This window comes from Helicoverpa zea, chromosome 3 (genome assembly GCF_022581195.2).
Source record: "Helicoverpa zea isolate HzStark_Cry1AcR chromosome 3, ilHelZeax1.1, whole genome shotgun sequence".
NCBI lineage: Eukaryota > Metazoa > Arthropoda > Insecta > Lepidoptera > Noctuidae > Helicoverpa > Helicoverpa zea.
Genome location: NC_061454.1, coordinates 6,559,701 through 6,581,839, shown reverse-complemented (window position 1 = coordinate 6,581,839; position 22,139 = coordinate 6,559,701). Strand labels below are relative to the sequence as shown.

Below are 22,139 nucleotides of genomic sequence, written 5' to 3'. Positions count from 1 at the left end.
ACTGTCTGTACATTGAATATATTAAAAAAATAATAATTGGGTGGGGTTTAGAAACAGTAATGGAGCACAAATCCAAAAAAAAAATTCTGTCTGTATGTCTGTATGTCTGTATGTCTGTTTGTTTGTACACGCTAATCTTCCGAACTACTGAACGGATTTCAATGATTTTTTCTTTGTTGTATTAGTATTAAGCCTGGTCAACATATAGGCTATAATTTATCTTCGAAACTTGAAGACCTGACGCAGAACTCCAACAGACCAATAAAACTATAAGAGATACAAATATGGTGCCGTGGCAAAAATTGTTTCATTTGATGAGCATTTTCAGCTGAGATAATAAATTTTAAGATCTGGAACACCTGATGTGGAACCCCAAGAGCCCAGCTTCTCTGTACCATATACAGGTATGACGTTTTAGCAAAAGTTGTTCAATTTGATAAGCACTTTCTATTGACTTATACAAATTGAAGATCTAAAACATCTGATGTGGAACTCCAGGGGCCCAGCCAGACTATAGCATATAGAGGTATGACGTTTTAGCAAAAGTTGTTCAATCTGATAAGCACTCTCTGTTGACTTATAAAAATTAAAGATGTAAAACACCTGATGTGGAACTCCAGGAGCCCTGCTAGACTATATGAAGCATATGAAGATATGACGTTTTAGCAAAAGTGGTTCAATCTGATAAGCACTCTCTATTGACGCATTTTTCTTTTCTCTCTCACACAAACAAATAATAACGAAGATACAACAACGCTTGATTTTCGTGTTAAGTCACTGCTTAGTACAAATTTTACATACCTAGACGTGCCCCACGAGCCCCCACTCTCTAACTTTGTTGCGTTATATCTCATTATTATTTTCTATGTCTCTTCCAGACCTCGGGACTACAGAGTTCCGAATTTTTGTGAGGCAAACGTGGGGCCGAAGCCAACACGCTGAAGTCCTTTTGAGACAACTTTAATGAAATGGTGACACAAAACCGACGATTATCCCTTTATACACTATAGAAATGAATCCAAGGACAATCCCCGGTGGACGTCGTTAAAAAAAAGACAATCCCCGGTTCTGTGCTAAACTATTGCTAACTATGGAGGAAAACTACTTGGGCTATTGTGATGGGATGTTAGTGGATGACAATGTATTAGGTACATGTAAAAACGGCAGGTGGAGACTCGCCACCTCACTTACTGGGCCCCCGGGAACCAGTCACTGAATAGCAACAAGAGGGCAACAGGGACATGAGCGGCTGAAGGGTGAGGATACCTCGGCGGACTTTAAACGCAGATTACGCGCTCCCTGTGCTTAGCATGAGGCACCTACCCTCCGAGCAGGGCTACTAATCCTGCTCTAGCGACTCCACTCTGGACGGCCAAGCCAAGCCAGAGGCGTGAGACCTACCCCCGTCATGGTTCACTCCGACCGGCCGGAGATGGGGGACAGTATACACTCCCTGGAAAACTCAGTATATATAGCCCCGCGGGGTCGCTACTCCCCGTCATCAGCCTCAGATGTCCTGCGGTGCCTATATCTCATTATTATTGTCGTTATTATCTCAAGAGCCTTTGTCCCAATTATGTTAGGGTCGACTTCCAGTCACGATGCAACTGAGTACCAGTGTTTTACAAGGAGCGACTGCCTATCTGACCTCCACAACCCAGTTACCCGCTCAACCCAACACCCCTTGGTAAGACTTACTGGCTTCTGACTACCCGTAACGACTGCCAAGAATGAAATGTTCAATGACAGTCGGAACCTACAGTTTAACATCCCCTCCAAATAACGGTCATTGGTATCCAAAATATACGTAGAAAGTACATACGAACTTAGAAAAGTTGCATTGGCAGGCACTTGCCAGACCTGGAATTAAAGACGCACGCTCATGCTTAAGAGATTGGTTCTCTACCCACTAAACCACCACGAATTCCACTAAGTCACCACGACTTTGTCATCTATTTAATGTTTTTTTACGTAATATTTTTGCCACACACAACTTAAATGCGGACTAATTAGAATCACTTCTTTTATCCCTATGTTCACGTCTATTGCGACTATTCAGATATTTGATTTTGCTGACCCCGTAGTCGCTGGCATAAGGGACAGGATCCGCGTACGAAGTCGCGGGCAGAAGCTAGTATGTAGTAAGTACCTGCCTTATGTCGGCACACAAATCATGCTCTGAGGATCAAGTAGTCGACCTCTTATCAGTAGAAGCGATTACAATCAGCTTACAGTAGCGTTTTAGATTAAAATCGGATTTCATAGCACCAGGTTAACACAAAATTTAAATATTTGAGTATCAGCCATCATGTATGCATGTGGGCAGGTGAACATTTTGGACTCTAGCCAGAATTTCTAAGGCTTTCAAAATTTGGGACTCAGGTCGAATTTTAGGTATTAGAAAAAATACGTAGTTGAGTTATTGTTGACTGCTCTAAACCAAATGAGTGCCTATTAAATCTGATAATTATGCCAATCGTTTTTTTTCATTTAGTTTAGGTATGCAAGTCAGTTAATATACTTCATAAGATTAGCAGTTGGCTAAAGTTTGCACATGTTCATTGACCTTCGAATTAATCTTTCATAAGACCTATGATAATAAAACTTGGCAAGTCATATGATTTTCAGTTTGCTTAAATCTCATGACTCAAATCTAAAATGGGAGTATCGTGCAAAACTGAATTTCATAGTTTTCTGAAAATTCAATTCACTGATACTACTGGGGATTTTAAGAGTGGAAGCCAATCAATGCTAGCTTTTTTGTGTTCTAAATTCAAATAGGGCCAAACTTTTTTAATAAATAGCCTTTCGATCAAATCCTCGATTGAGCGAAGTTGGCTTTTTCCATATTCATTGGTTATCCCTTAGGTTGTCTACAAGGTGAACTAGGTTGAAGTGCAGACGGGTCATGTGAAATAAAAGCATATTTTAGCATAATACATAATTTATTGAACATTTATACAGTGGAGTGAGTTTGAGGTATTGTTTCGGCGGACGCGGTTCGATGACACGGGCGGTGATATCGTCTGCGTGCGGTAGAAATCTGCGAAACAAGACAAATGTTGACATACTTATACATACTCGTACGCACAGATAGAAGATGTAAATAAATTATGACTTTATCTTGAAAAAGTCTGTGAGGGGGAAAATAAGTGTGAACCTGACAGGTTTATATTTAGCTTACTATTAAATAGCTTACTTTAATTTGTTTTCGAAACACAGATATTTATCCCAATTGGGATTTTCTTTTCACGAAATACTTGAATGGGAAGACGTTACAAACATGATTATGACCCAATCCGGCAAATAAAGAAAACGTCTGGCCACGATTTTTTCTTTCCGATGATAATAATTGAATTCTGATCAAAAATAGGTCATAAGTGTAGACCATCGAAAAAAAAAAACGTTATGAAAGCTGTAATAAGTACGTTACATAGTCATTACCTATGAAAGGCCGCCAAACATAACTGAATGATTGGTACAAAAAAGACTAAGAAATCAGGTTTCATTTTTTTTCTTGCTACTTTAAAGTGATATAATCGTAACGCTTTTTATCTCAGGTCAGGGTTTCAATACAGAGTCGTATTTGTTTAAAAAAATCACAACAAGAACAGTCAAACAGTTAGTTGATTATGAACTGGTTGAAAAAAAAAACACGTTGATGAAATAAAGTGAGATAAATTGAAATAAGTTAGTTCATTGAACGCAACTAAACGAGACGAAAATGGGATACCTATAAAAGCATACGATTCTATGGGAAATCATCATAATATCCCTAGCGCTGTGGGTTCTAAAGGGAGTGTGGGATTTCAGTGTTTAGAAACCGATTTCGTGAAGGGTACGAGAGTAAGAAGAACTGGGGGAAACAGCTACAATTTATTGAGTACCTATTGTATTTCAAATCCGCAGTTTAGGAGTACATTTTTAGTACAGAAGCTCGGGTATAATTTAGTAGAAAATAGTATTATATAGGTATAAAGACTACGCTGTGCAAAATTAATGTACTTTGCGAGTATTTTCCACAGTGTCTCCGCGGTATAGTATCAACACGCCTTATCGTATATCAAACTTAGTAACGTGACGACACGAGCTCCAATAAGGCTATAAATATAAATCATTAAATATCTTTAGAAAGATCATACTCATACCTATTTATACTGTTATCATAATTGGCTGGGCAATTAAACTTATCTGATAATAATTCGGATTACAGCAAAGAGGATTTAAGACAATCTTTATAAATAAAGCAATAAGGCGATTCTTTGAATTGAGATAAATATTAAATACTATTTATGTGATGTAATCCATTGAGTTTTGACTTGTTCACTCGGCCGATAGCCGGGTGATCATGTCGATGTAGAAAGGTCGTAAAGTTGTTGTATTGGGTAATAGGAAGTAGCTCGGGTAACATGATTATGATCAGGAAAACGTTTACAGAGATTGGTGATTTATTTATTAGCTCTGGCTACACACACTGGCTACAAACTACAGCTCTTTCTGAGAATTTTCTGTACTGAAAAATCCCCCGAGCTTTTTTCCACCACTGTTAAATTCACCTGTTTGAATTTTGAAAAGCACATTGAACCCATTTCTTTCAAAAGAAGTCAATCATATTTATCACCCTTTTTATCAACCTCCCCATATCTAGACCAATGACATTGACATTGACAAAGGGTACTTGGTAACTAATACTGGTATTATAACTACAAAATGTGAATGCTGTACTAAAATTAGTTTGTCCCTATCGGCTATCACAGTTATGAATATGCACGTGTTTGCATGGTGAAACTGTTATAATTTAGCACGAGATGCGGGTTCTATGGCATGTGTTTGTAATTTGTGTACGTTCGTTATTAATACTGCGACAATAAACATAGTTCTAGAGATCATTTTAAAAAGATATATAGATTTGTAGCGTAAATGTCTAGTCTGATTAAGAATTTTTTTACTGAATGAATTAAAAACAATGCAGATATATAATGAAAATACTTATAAACTATTTATGGATTGAGTTAATGAATTACATAAGTATGTGACATGGTCAAATGCTTCTGACGTTCTCAGAATGCCCTAATTGCCTTCTGATAAAGTCGGATGATACAAAAACATACTTTTTATTGGTGTGTGGATTTTGTAGCGGAAATAGATATACATCGATAAGACAAAAATTAAGTTCAAGATTAAATTGGTTCATAAATAACAATAAATTATCAAGTTTATCTTCTGTAAATGATGACTTCATTGTATGATACATGAGATCATAATTTTGTTAAAATTATAAAAATAATGTATTTGTACTTTTCTATTTGAGAAAGATATTAACAGTTGTTTAATAGTTAAACAGGTTTATTTTTCAGAGGTATACGTTATATCGTATCAAAAGTCTCTGCATGGCTTTGAATGTACGTCGTTGGTTCTAAGAACACTTAATAATTTTCACCAGCAAAATAGTATGTTAAATCAACAGGAATAAGAGAGCAAAAATTAGGGGTCAAAGGGGATAATTTATTTAAAGTATATGTCCAGTGCTTAAAGGGAGTGATAAATACACCTCTAAACGTTTGAATCTGCAGGTAAATGAATAAAACATTGAAATAAAGGTGAGGTTATTGGCTAACATTCCGATTCTTAAATGCCCAAGCCAAGCACTTTGTTAATTGAAAGTATATCTGCGCCTTTATATCCCACACCGCCAAACCCATAGACAAAGTACATACCTTCAGGGGCGACCCTTGAGTCGTGCGAGAGAAGGACAGGTCCTAACGCCGTCGTCAGCACAGACCCTAAAGTAGACGTTATCAGTATTGCAATAACGATTATATTCGAGTGCTGCGTAGCTATCCGCCTGTCTTTTGAAGTAGCGTCCACCCACAGGGAATCCATTGCAACCCGCACGAGGACTGCCTGAAATTAACGTTTTTATTTAATGAGTTTTTAATTATTATCATCTCATTATTACAGCTTAGAGCCGGCTTATACTCTAAGGGGTTAATTAAAAAATGTTTAAATTAGTAAAGTGTTATTCCATTGTAGGTAACATACCGTTTGCCTTACCGGACGTTGTGGATAAACAATTTGTTGTTAATTAACGAGAAGTTAATATGACAATAACAGCTTAAATTATTTATTTATTTAATGCTTCTGCACATTTCGTACAAGGCGGACTTAACGCCATAGGCGTTTTCTGCCAGTCTACCTTTGGGTGGCGGAGAAATAGCTGTGGTAGGTGCAAAGTTTTTGTTAAAATATTGTCAACAAAGAACACAAATATATATATATACAATATATGAATAAAAATAAATTATATACAGTATACATACATACTTAAATACATACATATTAAATCTGCCAGGAGAGGCCAAGAAAAAATTAACAAAAAAAAAATGAAGAGAAAAAAACAACAAAAAAACTGTCTACAGTTGCGATTCTGTCAATTCCCTATGGATGTGGTCGCGTAATTTCTTTTTGAAGGAATAACGACTGTTAACCATCCTGATCTCCAACGGTAGCTCATTCCAGAGAAGAATAGACTTAACAAAGAAGGAAGAGTGAATAACATCTGAATTACGACGTGATTATCAACACATACAACGTAAAATGGCACGTTATCGTTTTATTATGGTATCTAGTTATTCTGCAGGGTAAACCAGTCATATACGTAGTGTGTGCACACGGAAATGAAGTCCCGAGGGCTCAATAGTTCCTGATACAACATCAATCAATGCTGCTCAGCTGCGGTTCCAATCAAGTGATTATACAACCGCATGCCATTACAACGTATGACGGTCTGCGATAACCTGCCCGGGGAGCACGGCCGATTAAACCGTAAACGACGATTAACGGACGGGTCAGCTCAACCACAGAATATGCTTTGTCTGAAGACGCTGGACAGCCTTGGTGCAGTGTGTAGTTTGCCTCGGTACCGTTAAATCAATTAGGCACCTATCGAGTTATCGACTCGGCTTGACCACGTCGAAGCTGACGGCATCGTCGACGTCCAAATGACATTTTCGAATATTAAATGTCGGACCGTTTGCGAATATTTAGTGGATCTATGTGGTGTGCTCCGTCCTTTACAAAGACCTTTGAATATCAGCTAGTCTCTGTGATAGGATATAGTAAACTGTGCATATATACTGTGCAGGATATAGTAAAGAGTCCACATTGTATCGGTTAGTAAAATAATTGATAATTGTGTTGGTAAGTACCATAAAAACTATCATTGGAAAAAAATCAACAATCGACAATATTGTGAAGTGGTTTATACAATACAATCAGTTCCTTTGCAAAAAGAAATACTGATCATTGTGTATATGTTTCTTGCCATAATATAATATCACATTGAAGGACGGCAAAAAGCATTTATTGAAAGAAATTGGATACGTTCACTAAACGATGATCGCTTCCTGATTTATACAGACGTTTAGAAAAACAAACTTGAGTATAAAAGATTTAATAATAACGATATCAAATGAAATTGATTTCTATAACGAAATAATGATATCTATGTCTTCTTGTCAAGAGATTTAGGAAAATGGATTACGTTAAATTATAATAGTGAACAAGAATTTCGTAATATAATCATGTAACGATATTAAAGTTTTTTCTTCAATACTTGAGCTTATCATTATTACTACATAAATTGTAAAAATAAAGATAATTTTTTTCAACGCCTTTTTCCAAACTAAACAAATCTAGAGCACTCATTTTATAAAACTCAAGAACGGAATTCAACTCTCTGTCATCAATAGACTAAAATCTTAGAAAAAATAAACAATCTAAGGCAGTATAAAAATGTTCTGAAAGCAAGAATTTTACTTAAATCTGCTCTTAAAGTGAGGAGAGCACTTTGCACTTTCGTTATTTCACTGGGGCAGTCGGAATGTCACAATTACTTAGTAGCTTTTTAAGATATTAAGAAACTTTTCTTATTTTTTTCTCCAAATATAGTTGTTTTTTGTATCTTTGTCAATACTTAGTTCTTACGTGATCTCAAGGATATGACCCTATTTTTTTTGTACTGAATAGTACTTATGATCTAAGTAAGTAGGGAGGTTTATTTAAATTTTTACTGACCTACTCCAATTCCGATTTAAATTAAATTGAATAGAAAATTGATCTGAAATTACCAACCCACATTGAGCAAGCGGGGTGATTAACTCTCAGTCTTTCTCCGTGTGAGAGGAGGCCTGTGCCCAGCAGTGGGAGGACAAAAAGGCTGTGACTATCTAAAACTAACCCGCAATAATACAAGAATCCAATATGTAACTTAGTTAAGGGTAAATAGCCAGTCGTATTGAATATTCGGACTGTATAGCTTACTATTTTTTTTCGTTAACTGCCTACCGTACCTAATTTAATTGTTTTTGTCATTCAGAAGTTCTGACCCTAGTTTATTGCAGTCCAGTGTAATTTAAAGCCGCAATACTGTCAAGTGCCAAGATCTAAGGGCTAAGGTTAGTAAGATAAGGTTATAAGTCAGTCGGTTAGTCTGTAAGTGGCTTTTACCTTCAGCCATTTATTGTCCGTGGTTGCGCCCTTAAAGGTACTTACATAAATTGTTAAGCTATCTACTAAATTGTAAACGTGTATGAGGTTATGTAGATACGTGCTAGTGTTTGGTAGGTATTAGAGCAGTTAAGAAAGGACCATGTACCTACTAAGAAGCATATAAAGAGTACCAAAAGACGTTACAATCTTTTTAGGACACAAAAATACGGTTTTTGTACTTCAATAATTACAATGTTTCAAAGTGGATCAATGTTTGAAAGCACGGACATTTCTCGGAAGCTCACACTGCCAGACTTACTCTCCCTTCAAAACAAGCGCTAGCGACGATCATCTGATGTGATTATGATAGCAAGTGAGCAACCTGTCAGCAACATTGGCACGCTGCGACACGTAATATGTTTACAAAGTAAAGTCGGAAGGATCTCCATACGTAGACAAGACAATGATGAGAGAAAGATGCCTTGATCTTGAAGTTGTCAATATAAGTTGTAGTAGCTACCCATAATATGAATCAACTTGCACTTTTAGCATGTTAGGGACAAGTTTGGTCAACTGATTTAGCTCGGAACTGTCATTAAATAGGTGACCGCTTTCCTTGGCTAACCCCACACATACAAAGCCGTCATTCCTGAGCCTAATCTCACCCCATTTGTATTGCATTGCCATCCCTCCGGACTAAGAGAGTTAGGGAATAGAGAGCACCTGTGTCTTTGCACTGTATCTCATCTATCGAATTGTTTGGTCAGAAACATGGACAAATACTCAGGTATTACATATTTATTGTATGAATACATAATTATGTTTTTTTTTCCAAAAAATCGTCATGGTTCTACATTTGGATCATAAGCCTAAATTAACAAATATCTGGTTTCCAAAATTTTCCATATACTCGTAAATATCCGTGATAATATACTTACTGAGTATGTTATTAGTATGAGGTACGATTAATCCGATTAATATATTTGTACCTTCATCCCACACAATATTCTCAAAACAATATATTTAGGCACGAGTAGGTGTTTATTCACGAGGAGCTACTTATACAAAATACTTAATTTCTTAATTTTCATTCTTGTTGATAGCATTATTAGAGGTTTAATTAAATATTAATGTTTTGTCGTGTTTCCAAAATTCGTCATTATCATCATCTTCCTGCCCTGTTCCCAAGTCATATGGGGTCGGCGCAACATGTCTTCTTCTTCCATTCCTCTCTGTCAAAATTCGTCATTATATAATTATTGAAATCCAATTTGTACTTTATAGATTGTAATTTTATAGATTTCTGTAGTTTTTAATGGCATAGTTACAACTATGTCTGTTCTAATAAAATATGTGTTGATTTCTGACACTTACGCGAATATTAGACATTTAAATAAAACTACTTTTACGGATTTTATCGCGGTAAAATGAATGTTCTTTGAAAGTGTCTGATAGTTTTCTTAAAATCTGTCATAATGATGAAGCCAGGATTTATGGCAGCTCAGCAGTAACGCGTATTAATCGCGGTGAACCCGTTCAGTTTTGCTACGTAAGCGATTTTACGCTGATGAAGGAAACAGGCTGACATCACGGTATGAGGGCCACCATAGGTGCTTTTCATAGGCAAACATAATTTTATACATTAACGCTTTTGTTAGAAATTCAAATAATTTACACTAGATGCGGTATGAGGTCACTGAACTTTAGAAATACATCAGACTATTATATATATTAGTATATCACAAGTGCGGAAAAATCATCGGAAGTTAGTCATAATAATAGGATTTGAAAAAACAAAGATGCAAACGTTAACAAAATTGATACTTCATTGCACTCAATGAGAACTTTTCAAAAGTTCCCAACGAACCTGAACAGTAAAGCAAAGGTTTTTTCTCGAAGAACAATACCGGTATTGTCGGCATTGACTTGACTATCTCACTCGACTGTCTGCAGGCGAGTTAATGATATCGAACGGTTTATGCTCCGTTCCCGTGAGCGGAAATACGATTCTCAATTGTTTGACGTAAATCATTCATTTTCATTACGGCCGTGGTAGGCCTGTGGGCTTTTAGGTTATTACCTAAATGAACAAAGACGTTCAGAATATATTAATAATCAATTAAACTGAAAACAGGTGTTCTTCTGAAATTAATAAAGTATAAAGTTACAGGGCTACATTTTCGCGTGCTACGCAAGCCAATAAAAAAGTAAAAAGTGGCAGGAGATTGACAGACTTGCCATGCTAAAAATATTTTTAACTTCGCAATTCTGCCAATCTTCTGTATTTTGCTTTATTTTTTGCGTTACCCGTTGACAGCGGTGAGGGAGTATTTTAATGTGGACTTTTTTCCTGTTTGGTGCGGAATTTTATGTGAATCAATGTTACCTGAGATAAAAAAATGCTATTTTGGGTTTACATTGTTTTATGCACATAGAGCTTTAAGCTATATACGTAGCTATATTTTGTACATAGCTTCTTGAGCATTAATAATCGAGCGTTAACGTTTATATAAAGTATTTTATATGTCAAATATGAAAATAAATATAAATAAACGCTAATTTAAATATAAACGAACTAATGCAATTCTATACAGGTACCCAATAGGACTATTTAAATCTTCTGCACTGAACGAAGGTGCGACATAATTACTAATTCTTCTACAAAGAAGACCGAGGTATATTTGCCACAGCTCCGATGTAAACAAGTCTTAAATTACTAAACTGGTACTGGACGACTCAAAGTGAATTAAACTGGAGTCTGTTGGCCGAGTGCTGGTGTAGCTTCTGGTCGTTAATGAAAAGATCACTTTAAACTTGTATAAGTAGTATCGGGGACGGTGGCCTACGGTACGGTGAGTCCACTTTATGTGTTACAGCTGGCAAAACTCATCACTAGTTTTATAAGTGAATAGTTAACCTACCTGACTTATCGCTGCCGTTTTGTGATTGATTCAGGTTTTGGAACTGACAACCAATATTGACTTGTTTGACCTTAACATTTCGAACAAATTTATGGACTAAACTCAAACTCAAAAGGATACAGGTTAGATACAGATTGCATTGCCTGCAAAAGGCCGTTAAGCTGAACTACGATATATTTATTTTATAGATTCAGATTTCTGATTTTCAGACATGCTGGCTTCTGAAAACCCGTAGCCATAGTCAATTATCTTGTAATGACAACCTGGAAGGTAGCTTCAGATTCTTATATTTATATTATTCCTTGATACCTTTGGGAAACAAATAGCGTTCCCCACTCTCAGTACCTATATGAGGAAAAAGACGCATTACCATCGCTGTCAACTGTTGAAATTCCCAAAGGATCGCCGCATTGTCACTTTAAATGGTAATTATTAACTGAATCGTTTACGGAGTATTTTCATTTTATAAAGAATGTTTTATCTTTTTATAGAGTATTTATTTATGTCGGCTCTTCAATTTATAGTCACAAAAAAGGTGATATGCAATGATATAAAAGGTCATTACCACAGACAACGTTATGTGTTCTACTCGTCACATTTCAAAATTAGAACGAAAACAAATGACTGCGTGTCATGATTAAACCTTTGTTATTAACAGTGACGTACCGAGCACGTGATTGAAGAATTAGGAAGTTGTCACAAACGCGGTCTCAAGGTCCCAATGGTATACTGATGATGGATTATGATCGAGAGTCGTTATTAATAATAACTGTCACGCTGTCCACGTGTAGGTAAACCCTTTTTGTGAGTGAAATGTATGTCGCTTTTACATTTTCAATTAGAAGGTAAATGTTTGGATTCGGTAATTGATACCGGACTGTAAAATGTTAGCCATTTTGTTTATTGATAACATCATTAAAGATAGATTTCCATTTTGGTTAAAACTAAAAAATGTGCAAATTATAGAAAATTTAGTGGCCAATAAATATAAACTTAATATCTACTTAATCTTCCCTGACAGGTTGAGAAAAGATAATTATTAATTTCATTCGCCACTCTTACGAAATTAATTTTATGAAAATGCATTTATAATTCAAACTAGAAGAAACTCGTCAACATAAAAATAAAACCGACTAGAGCAACAGATCGCAACAACAATCAATAACGTTCCCAGTCTCCCACAACCTGGAGCATCCACAAACAATAGTACATAAAAATAAAAAAGCATACCTCTACAATAGCCTTAGGTATCCAAGTGACGGCGATAAAAAGACTCTCTTTGATCGACAGCTCGTTAGCCAGTGCTACCAGGAATGCTGTCAGCAGCCGCAGCACTAGTGCCGCGGAGATACATCCCAGGATTAGGCATAGCTCCTTCACGTTTATTTGTGAAACCTAGAGAAATGTAGTCTTTAGTATGGTTGAGGTTTAAGCTGGAATAAACTGGTTATTACTGGTTTTGGAAGGCGAGTAGAGCAGTGAAGAGATTTTTGGACAGGAGTTATTGCAAAATTTTGGTCTGACTTCTACCTAAAATACCTGTGAAATTACTTAGGTACTTATCTATAAAAAGGGTGTACTATGCCAAATCGAATAACAAATAATCGAATATCAATTGATCGACCACTATAAATCGAAATTCTAAATACTCGAACATTCATAATATCGAATGGTTATTAAATCGAACATTCAATACATCGCGCAGTCTATACATCGAGTGTTCAAAATATCGAATGTTCGTTTGATCGAGCGTTAAATGCAAAACATATTCATCCTATCGAAAAATCCTTATTTTTTATGAATACAAGAAAAACTCAAAATTTACTAATAAATCACATTTTAATCTTTAATTCTTTTCTTTTAAAGGTACATTTTAAAATTTTGTGTGAATTGAAAAGGCAAACGCGGAATTGGGAAGACCTACTTTACAAAAAAGAGGCAAAAGGGATGATAATGCGATAGAAAAAATGTTAAATAATAATAAAAACTACATTAAAATATGATTTATTCATAAATTTTGAGTTTTTCTTGTATTCATAAAAAATATAGATTTTTCGATAGGATGAATATACGATGCATTTAACGCTCGATCAAACGAACATTCGATATTTTGAACACTCGATGTATAGGCTGCGCGATGTATTGAATGTTCGATTTAATAACCATTCGATATTATGAATGTTCGAGAATTTAGAATTTCGATTTATAGTGGTCGATCAATTGATATTCGATTATTTGTTATTCGATTTGGCATAGTACACCCATCTAAAAAGTATCGCAAGCCTATTAAAAAACTAAAATATTTCGACAAATGATAAATCGCAAGCTTATCTCAGACCTAAGGTGACATATGGAACATTGTGCATTGTATAAAAACAAAAGACTGTTGACCTTCGGGAGTGTAAGAACCAGTTCCAACGTTCTTCCAGACAGTGAAATAAAACCAAGTTTAAAATTGTTCCCAGTAGTCCTCGTAACCTTTGTCAATCAATCATGATGCAAGCTTTAGAACGAATTAGTTAAATCTTTCTGTCTAGACGCTTTGTAGAAATGCTTTAAGAATACTTATTCAGGTGCATTTAAGACGCGTTTCTTGAGACATTTAGTTACTAAGCTTAGTTGCAAGTTATTGGGAGGCTTATCATGATTTTAGAAAATTATTGGCTGCCCATTATTGCAGTCATCTTTACAGACCTACTCACTTTCATAACCATATTCGCTCTTGGAAACTACAGTTCTTAGAAAAAGTCGTGTTACGGGAATGAGCTAAAATATTATAAAAAGCGATATGTACATCTAAGAAATACCCGCTCAGGGTGAAGAGCATGGGCTCGAATATCCTCCATAGCAGCTTGTAGACCTCCCAGACGGGGTTATCGGCGATCGGCCAGTCTCTTCGGGCCCATCGTGTGGCCGCGGCGCCTGCGCACACCATGATTGCGACACCCGCTAGAACAAAAAGAAACACATAGAATCTACATACTTGAACTGTATAAAAAGAATGTTGCTGTTCTTAAATGGTAAGGTCTATGGTATGGTATAAATCTTACCCACCCAAAACAAAAATGTGAAAGACTGCCAAGTTCGATAATATGGGAATGCTTCGCCTATAAAAGAAGTGAGATCTGAATAAGTACCAAGTTCCATACACATACCTCAGTTAAAAATTGTTACTTTTTAATGATGTTACTTGGAAAGTTTTCATACACCTTGTTATAAACCTACTAAACGCAATGAATCAAGTATTTAATTTTCTATTAAAACTTGCCAAGTAACATCATTAAAAAGTAACTATTAAAAAGTAACTTGATATGCGTAAATAAAATAGATTTTGAGTTACAGGGGGGTCGAATTTGGCCCGAAATGGTTCGTGTAATATAACCCACGGCCGGTGTGTCGCTTTTTTTGCTCGAACTTGGCGGACACACTGCCGTGTGTCTAGATTCTTCAGAAGATATAAGGTGTTACGATAATTGATATTTTTGTAGCTAATCATCAAAAATAAACAAAGTGGCATTTTGCTTATTTCTCGTTATACATTGAGAAATATAACTCGTATGCTTGAATCGAGAAAACTCAAGCCAATCTTTCATTTTGACAATACAAGAAATCTCAACAGGATAAAATAATACAGTCTATCCTTACCTACCTACCTACCTACAGCCAACTATAATTTTCAGACATTGATTAAAAAAATGACGTGACATAATTAATAAGTACACCAATACAATGGCTTCTCTTGACCAGTCGTTAGGAATTCCAAAAATTAAATCGCATCATGAGAAACTCGAACAAAATTATTGTGTTTGATTGAGGTTAAATGGAAGGAAGGTTAACATAAGCGAGAATTAATTAATGTGATGACGTGAACTTCGAGTGTGCTTGTGTTCTGTTGGTACGTAGTGAATTTTATGTTTACTTATTGTGAAATTGCAATTATAATAGCACCTATTGGTGATAGGAGTAGGAGATCGAGTAAGTTGATTTGAAACATTCAGTTTTCAAGCAGATAGGTACAATGATCGTTATCTACCTATAGAGGTATAAATGCAATCTATTTGAACTCAAACTTTCCTTGATATCTTTTGAGTAAATAATTATTATAACCAATTGGTTGATTGATGAAACCAAGTAAAGTATTGACGCTGTCATTTTTTATGTAATGTTATAGGTATGGACGGTAAAAACACCAAACATGACTTTGCAGTATTTTAAAGTCTTTGTACAAGATATAAAAGTTACACAATACAAAAAATAAATATGTCTTCTTCCATTATCTACTACCAACAACGGTGATCATAGTAGTTGAAATATACGTTTTAGATGAAAAAAGGTGTCACTTCGAACAAAGCCCAGCAATAGGACGATAGGATAATCAGTGACATAAATCATCTATCATTAAGTCAAAGTTAATACATATACCTAGTTGCATTCATATAAAAAATACGAGGTATCATTAATGGATGAAGTTTTCACTACGTGTCATGAAATAATAAATACTGGCAATAAATGAACATTCAAAATTAATTTTACAATTATTAACGTAATAAAAGTAATCAGTAATCACTAGTACCAACCGAATTTATTTTAAGGATTGTTACACAGAGTTGGAAAACTAGATAAGAATTGCAGTTATGTGGACTTAATCTTAGTCTGTCTGTCTGCCGCTTTTTCATACAAAAACAATTGAACTGCTATAAATGTTTGCATAGCATAGAAGATTTACTAAAGTATGAATGATATAATGATAAATATGAATGATAGATTGAATTTTAAGTTGTAATTAATGTTTCCGCTTTTCTAAAAACATTGAAAGTTTATAGAATATGAATCGCTGGTTATTAAAACATTTAGGTTTAGCATAACAATACTTCAGTGACTGTGTGTTTTGTTATTACATAGTTTAAATATTGTTAACAGCTTTTTAGAGTTTTTTGTTTTATTTAGTTTGCTAAACAATAGGCATATTTTAATATGGTGAAGGGCACTAAATAACTGATATAAGTTACAAATACTCTAAAAAATTCGACGTGTTCACGGCGAATGTCTTCGGTAATATTTCACGACGGAATTCCTGGGTCTTCTTAACGTCAACCTTCGTGCATAAGAACGATGAGTGAAATTCCTTTTTTATACGCATTTACTTGAGTCAGGCTCATAACCCGCTGGAGCCAAATCCTCGCGTCGCTTCATAACTGCCGAACCCAAAAATAATTTGAGGAAGGGTTTTAGACAAAGATTCACTTTGGCTGCTTTTGTGTTCTCGTAATTTCATTATTAGTCTAGGTAAGGTTACCTTCGACAATAGGTGTCGCTAATCTTAGTTTATGAAAATAAACTTGCTCAGGAATAGACATAAAAATCTTTCGATGACAACTAAACTGCGGCAGCTGCTGTCAAACTGAGGATGGATGGGCGGAATCGTGCAGAGACTCCTAATAATTGTTACGTTGCCGCGTTGTACACATTTGGTGGTATATTACGAACCCGTTCCTTACAACATTATTGGCAGCGGAAAGGAGCATTAAAAAAAAATAAGGTTAACTTCTATGGTATCCTTTTTCTACCTAGAACTATGTATATATTTTAGAAGTTCAGGTAGTAGGTACCTATGATTTACCTCTTTCAAGCTGTAAACTTCCATAGCTAAAAATAGTTTTCCTTATAAACAGAACCATTGATCGTAGGCGTGGAATTACAACCGTATCTTATTACTACGGAAAATACCTCTTGAATACGTTTGTTAACAAAAAGTCTTGTAATACTTTTATTTTGGAAGACATTTGTATTTTAATATGAATTTTATTTATTTAGTTTGCTAAACAGTAGGCATATTTTAATATGGTGAAGGGCACTAAATAACTGATATAAGTTACAAATACTCTAAAAAATTCGACGTGTTCACGGCGAATGTCTTCGGTAATATTTCACGACGGAATTCCTGGGTCTTCTTAACGTCAACCTTCGTGCATAAGAACGATGAGTGAAATTCCTTTTTTATACGCATTTACTTGAGTCAGGCTCATAACCCGCTAGAGCCAAATCCTCGCGTCGCTTCATAACTGCCGAACCCAAAAATAATTTGAGGAAGGGTTTTAGACAAAGATTCACTTTGGCTGCTTTTGTGTTCTCGTAATTTCATTATTAGTCTAGGTAAGGTTACCTTCGACAATAGGTGTCGCTAATCTTAGTTTATGAAAATAAACTTGCTCAGGAATAGACATAAAAATCTTTCGATGACAACTAAACTGCGGCAGCTGCTGTCAAACTGAGGATGGATGGGCGGAATCGTGCAGAGACTCCTAATAATTGTTACGTTGCCGCGTTGTACACATTTGGTGGTATATTACGAACCCGTTCCTTACAACATTATTGGCAGCGGAAAGGAGCATTAAAAAAAAATAAGGTTAACTTCTATGGTATCCTTTTTCTACCTAGAACTATGTATATATTTTAGAAGTTCAGGTAGTAGGTACCTATGATTTACCTCTTTCAAGCTGTAAACTTCCATAGCTAAAAATAGTTTTCCTTATAAACAGAACCATTGATCGTAGGCGTGGAATTACAACCGTATCTTATTACTACGGAAAATACCTCTTGAATACGTTTGTTAACAAAAAGTCTTGTAATACTTTTATTTTGGAAGACATTTGTATTTTAATATGAATTTTATTTATCTAGATTTTCTAACGTGCAACTTTTCTTACTTGTCTAATTCGCTAAATAAATATTTGGTACGAAGTAACCGTTTATTTGTTGTACAATTTGCTGTGTCGTTCATTAATTATATTAAATACTTAGGAAACTTGAGTATTGCCAATTAAGTAACTTTATTTGATTACAATTTGCTTCGGTAGGAAAGCAGAGGATTTCTTAATACGTGACTGGATTTATAAGTGGGCCCGACTTAGATTAATACATTAATCATCTTAATATTGTAAGCAGTCCGATATATGTTCATAATCGACCCACAATTTTATATCCAGTTGAAACTATAACCCTTTTGGAAACCACATCTCAGTTTACAGCAGTTAAGCCCAGAAATACCCTTACGCTTTTAAGGGGTTCTATCCAAATACAGGGGTACCCTCTATTTCACACTAGCATTGTCCGATGTGACACCTATCGGCTACGACAGGGTAGGAGGACCGCAGGACAGGCATTTTGTGGTCCTCCGTGACATGTCTCAACCAATATATCGAAACCACCCGATATGTTAATAAAACGGTCATCCATGTGTAGTCTTGTACTGACTGAGGTTGAACCTGGACGTTCGTGGTGAACGTATACGCTTTGCAGTGTCCAAGCTGTGCATTGCTTGACATAAAGAGTAGTCATGTTCTCGTACCTATGTAGTGCACAAGCGAATCCTTAGCCATTTGATGCACCGAAACGTAAACGAAAGTGAACTTCGATTCTGAATGTACTCGTTTAAGATTTTCTTCAAACTTGAAAATTCTGTTCAAATCTTTATATAAAACAAACCGAGCATGATGCTTAAATTAAATCAAAATGTAAATTAAAATGCTGTTTTTTTATTCGAAAGTCGTTTAAAGTTAAACTAGTTAACCCGGTTCGTAACTAACTTAATTGCTTTATATTTAAAATTATTGTGCATTGTACTGAAAAGAAAAAATAGATTTTGGAAAGAATTGTTTTACTATTTAAAAGTATATTAGCCCACAAGCATTGGTACACTGTTAAGTATGTTTGCTACCCCAACAAAAGTACACAATTATTATTTGCTATCAGCTTGACTAATCAAACACGACGTATGTTTAAGTTCAACACGTGTTAACGTAATTCTATCGCACTGCGTACAAGATATTCAGTATACCTATCAGTCATTTTATTTTATTGTCACGTCTGACTCAGCTACACTTGACTTTGACTGATTAATGATCGCTATTGTTATCTATAGGTTTATCATCTGCTTAACTTAATTTCTGAGAAAATTTAAAATTCTAAGGTACCTAAAAGAAGATGAACTCACCAATCGCATTTAGCTACATGTATTATGTGCTTATGTCATCGACTAACTAGTAAAGTCCAATTTTATACAAAAGTTTTTTAATTTAATGCAGCGTTCTTTTATTTCTATTTTCACAGCTAACACAATTTTGCGTTTGTACTTCAAATTTGCCGGAAGACGCTGGATGCAGGTCGCTTCCAACAGGTATCTGTGGAGATCAAAGGGGGAGGCCTATGTTCAGCAGTGGACGTCCTATGGCTGAGATGATGATGATGATGATGATGACTTCAAATTTAAATACTTTGTTATAATATTCTATTTGCTTCATTTTGTGCACGAATTTAAACACCATAAATAGGTAAATAAATATGTACATAAAAATTAACCATAAAATTAAATGTAAATAAACGTGGAAACTGGCCAGTACCATATTAATAAAAAAATATATTGTGGCTTTGGCAGATTTTGTTTTTTAATGAACTCTGATTTGTTCCCCCTTGTGTTGTAAAAATAAGAAGTTCTATGACAAAACGCTCCTGTGACAATTCGAGAATGATTACGTAACCCGAGGGAACAATTCATTATCTCGAGCTGCCATCTATTTCCCATGATGACGTACACACACACATTATACATACACATTTACATTTTCTTATCGCACATTCTCGTATTACCGTGTTTACTCAGGTAAACTAATATCATACAGTAGCTATTTATAATAAAGACGATTCTTTTGCATTGTGAACACAATTATCTTTATTATTTGTAAGCGGAAAAGTAAGTGATACGCATTGAAGTGCTAATGCAGCTCTCTTTTTATTATTGCAGTTGATAGTAGTTTTAAAGTACAGCAGTTTTTTTTTCGGCATATATATTTTTTGTATATGCTTATGTCTTCATGTAGCACAAGTAGGTAGTATTTGGATGATGTTTAAATAAATAAAAAATGTTGCCACTTGATTCGCATAGCCTTAAACCAATTTAATTCTTATTACTTTTTTTAGAGAATTTCTAGGAATAGAAGATAACTATCTAATTCTTACTTTTTTTGAGAATTTCTAGTAAGATACATATCTAGACCAAATGTCGTAAACATGCCAATAATTATGTAGGTAGGTGTATACTTATTAATGTGCTGTAATATACAATGACCGAAACTGACACCTGGTATGCGTTTCATCGAGTTGAATAGGTATACTTACCTGGCGACGTAATCTTACATCCACAATGTTTCTAGTATGCTAGTTATCGATATGTTATTTGCACTGCTCCCCTAAGTTTGTAGTTTTATGTAATGTAAGCAGTTCGGTCAACAGATTACAAATAATCATGCCCGTTATCACATTTCTTTTTATCTTTCACAGAATAGGGTTCTCTTTCAGGTATAGTCATTTTATGATTAAATACATACTTGCAGCTGAATCTACATTTGATAGGGCAAATTCTCATGCGAAGAGTGTTTGTTTTAGATTTCAGCCAACTGATGAATTATAATGTTCTTAGTGTAGATACGATACATTGCTCTTAAAATACGTTCAGGGATAATTCTCTTATGTAAACTGTTAATAAACTCGCAAGTACTTACAGGTACCACCCCATCCGAGATATCCACCGGCGTAAGTCAACAATACACCGCCACCAAAAATGAGCAGGCTTCGTATAGTTGGCGCGTATATGTCACTGTGATCCGGCAGACTGTCTGATAACACTCCCCAGAATATTCCGACGACGATACCGACGAATATAGCCAGCAAACCCTGCCAAAATTACGAACAAAAAGGTATAGCGCCCTATATCTAAATTGAACCTTGAGAGAAAGCGGTTTGATTTTAAAGAATACGTAGTTGCGAGTGTTTCTTTGAAACGATCTCAAGTGTGGATAAGTACGGCCGGATTCCGAAATTTAAATTTATTTTTGAAGATAAAAATACATTTCGATAAAATAGAAATGTTTTAGAGATGGACGTGCCTATTTATAAAGCATGTTGCTGTAATATTTAGGTTTTATAATGGTTTTACGCGTTGAAACTGAATTTAGCAAGTCCATTAGCATTAATAGCTTGAGTGATAAAAAATAAATGATGCCACATAAATCGTAACAATTGCGTTGTAAATATTTATTGCTTTTGTTGAAATTTATTGAAATAAAAATTGTTTGATAACTTTGAATTACCTTTACAATCCTGTAAACAAGTGGCGCTGGATAAAATATGGCACTATTAATGACTCCACACACGCCTTCTGTGAATGCAGTGTCAAGACCTCCGGCATTCGCTACAAGGAGTGCTATTTGGTTTTTGGTTCCTAGACCTCTTGCAGAGAAACCGTTCACTGTTGGCACAACTACTGCTGGCGACACTGATGCTAAGATGGATCCCAGATGCAAGCCTGCGAACACAAGCAAATATCTCTCAATAACAGGATAATCGATTGAAATATTGGTACGCTACATGCATAGGTGCTTTCTTTGAAATATTCAGCTTTGTGTTATTCAACATACTTGACTCACACAAGGCTCAATTGTCGTCAGATGAATGCGGATTTGTGTGAATGAAGTCACTGAGCCGTTTTCAAGCAATAACCGGTGCACGTTTTCATCTTGAGCTTTACCGTTTGTTAGCAGCGAGAGGTTTAACAGGGACTATGGGTCTCTTTATTGTTCTGCGTGTTTGAGACCGCATGCAGGGTAGGCACGCATGCGGGCTGCCAACATAGTCATTGTATATTACATGTATTTTTTATATATATTTAGTTAT

General features: G+C 35.4%; 1 protein-coding gene across 3 annotated transcripts in view; it reads right to left on the bottom strand.

Moving 5' to 3' along the window:
• Positions 1 to 2,926: 2,926 nt before the first annotated feature.
• LOC124646241 (sodium/hydrogen exchanger 9B2-like) overlaps positions 2,927 to 22,139 on the bottom strand; it is a 36,607-nt gene continuing 17,394 nt past the window's right edge. For 2 of the 3 annotated variants that reach the window (XM_047186350.1, XM_047186352.1), the window contains exons 6-11: positions 21,557 to 21,771; positions 20,969 to 21,140; positions 14,206 to 14,360; positions 12,642 to 12,806; positions 5,718 to 5,904; positions 2,927 to 3,043 (exon numbers count right to left, since the gene is read on the bottom strand). In XM_047186350.1, the coding sequence (XP_047042306.1) occupies positions 2,946 to 3,043; positions 5,718 to 5,904; positions 12,642 to 12,806; positions 14,206 to 14,360; positions 20,969 to 21,140; positions 21,557 to 21,771 (992 nt within the window). In that variant the 3' untranslated portion in view covers positions 2,927 to 2,945. Of the gene's footprint in view, positions 3,044 to 3,077; positions 4,102 to 5,717; positions 5,905 to 12,641; positions 12,807 to 14,205; positions 14,361 to 20,968; positions 21,141 to 21,556; positions 21,772 to 22,139 lie in introns of those variants that run through there. The other variant, XM_047186351.1, reaches the window with a different exon arrangement.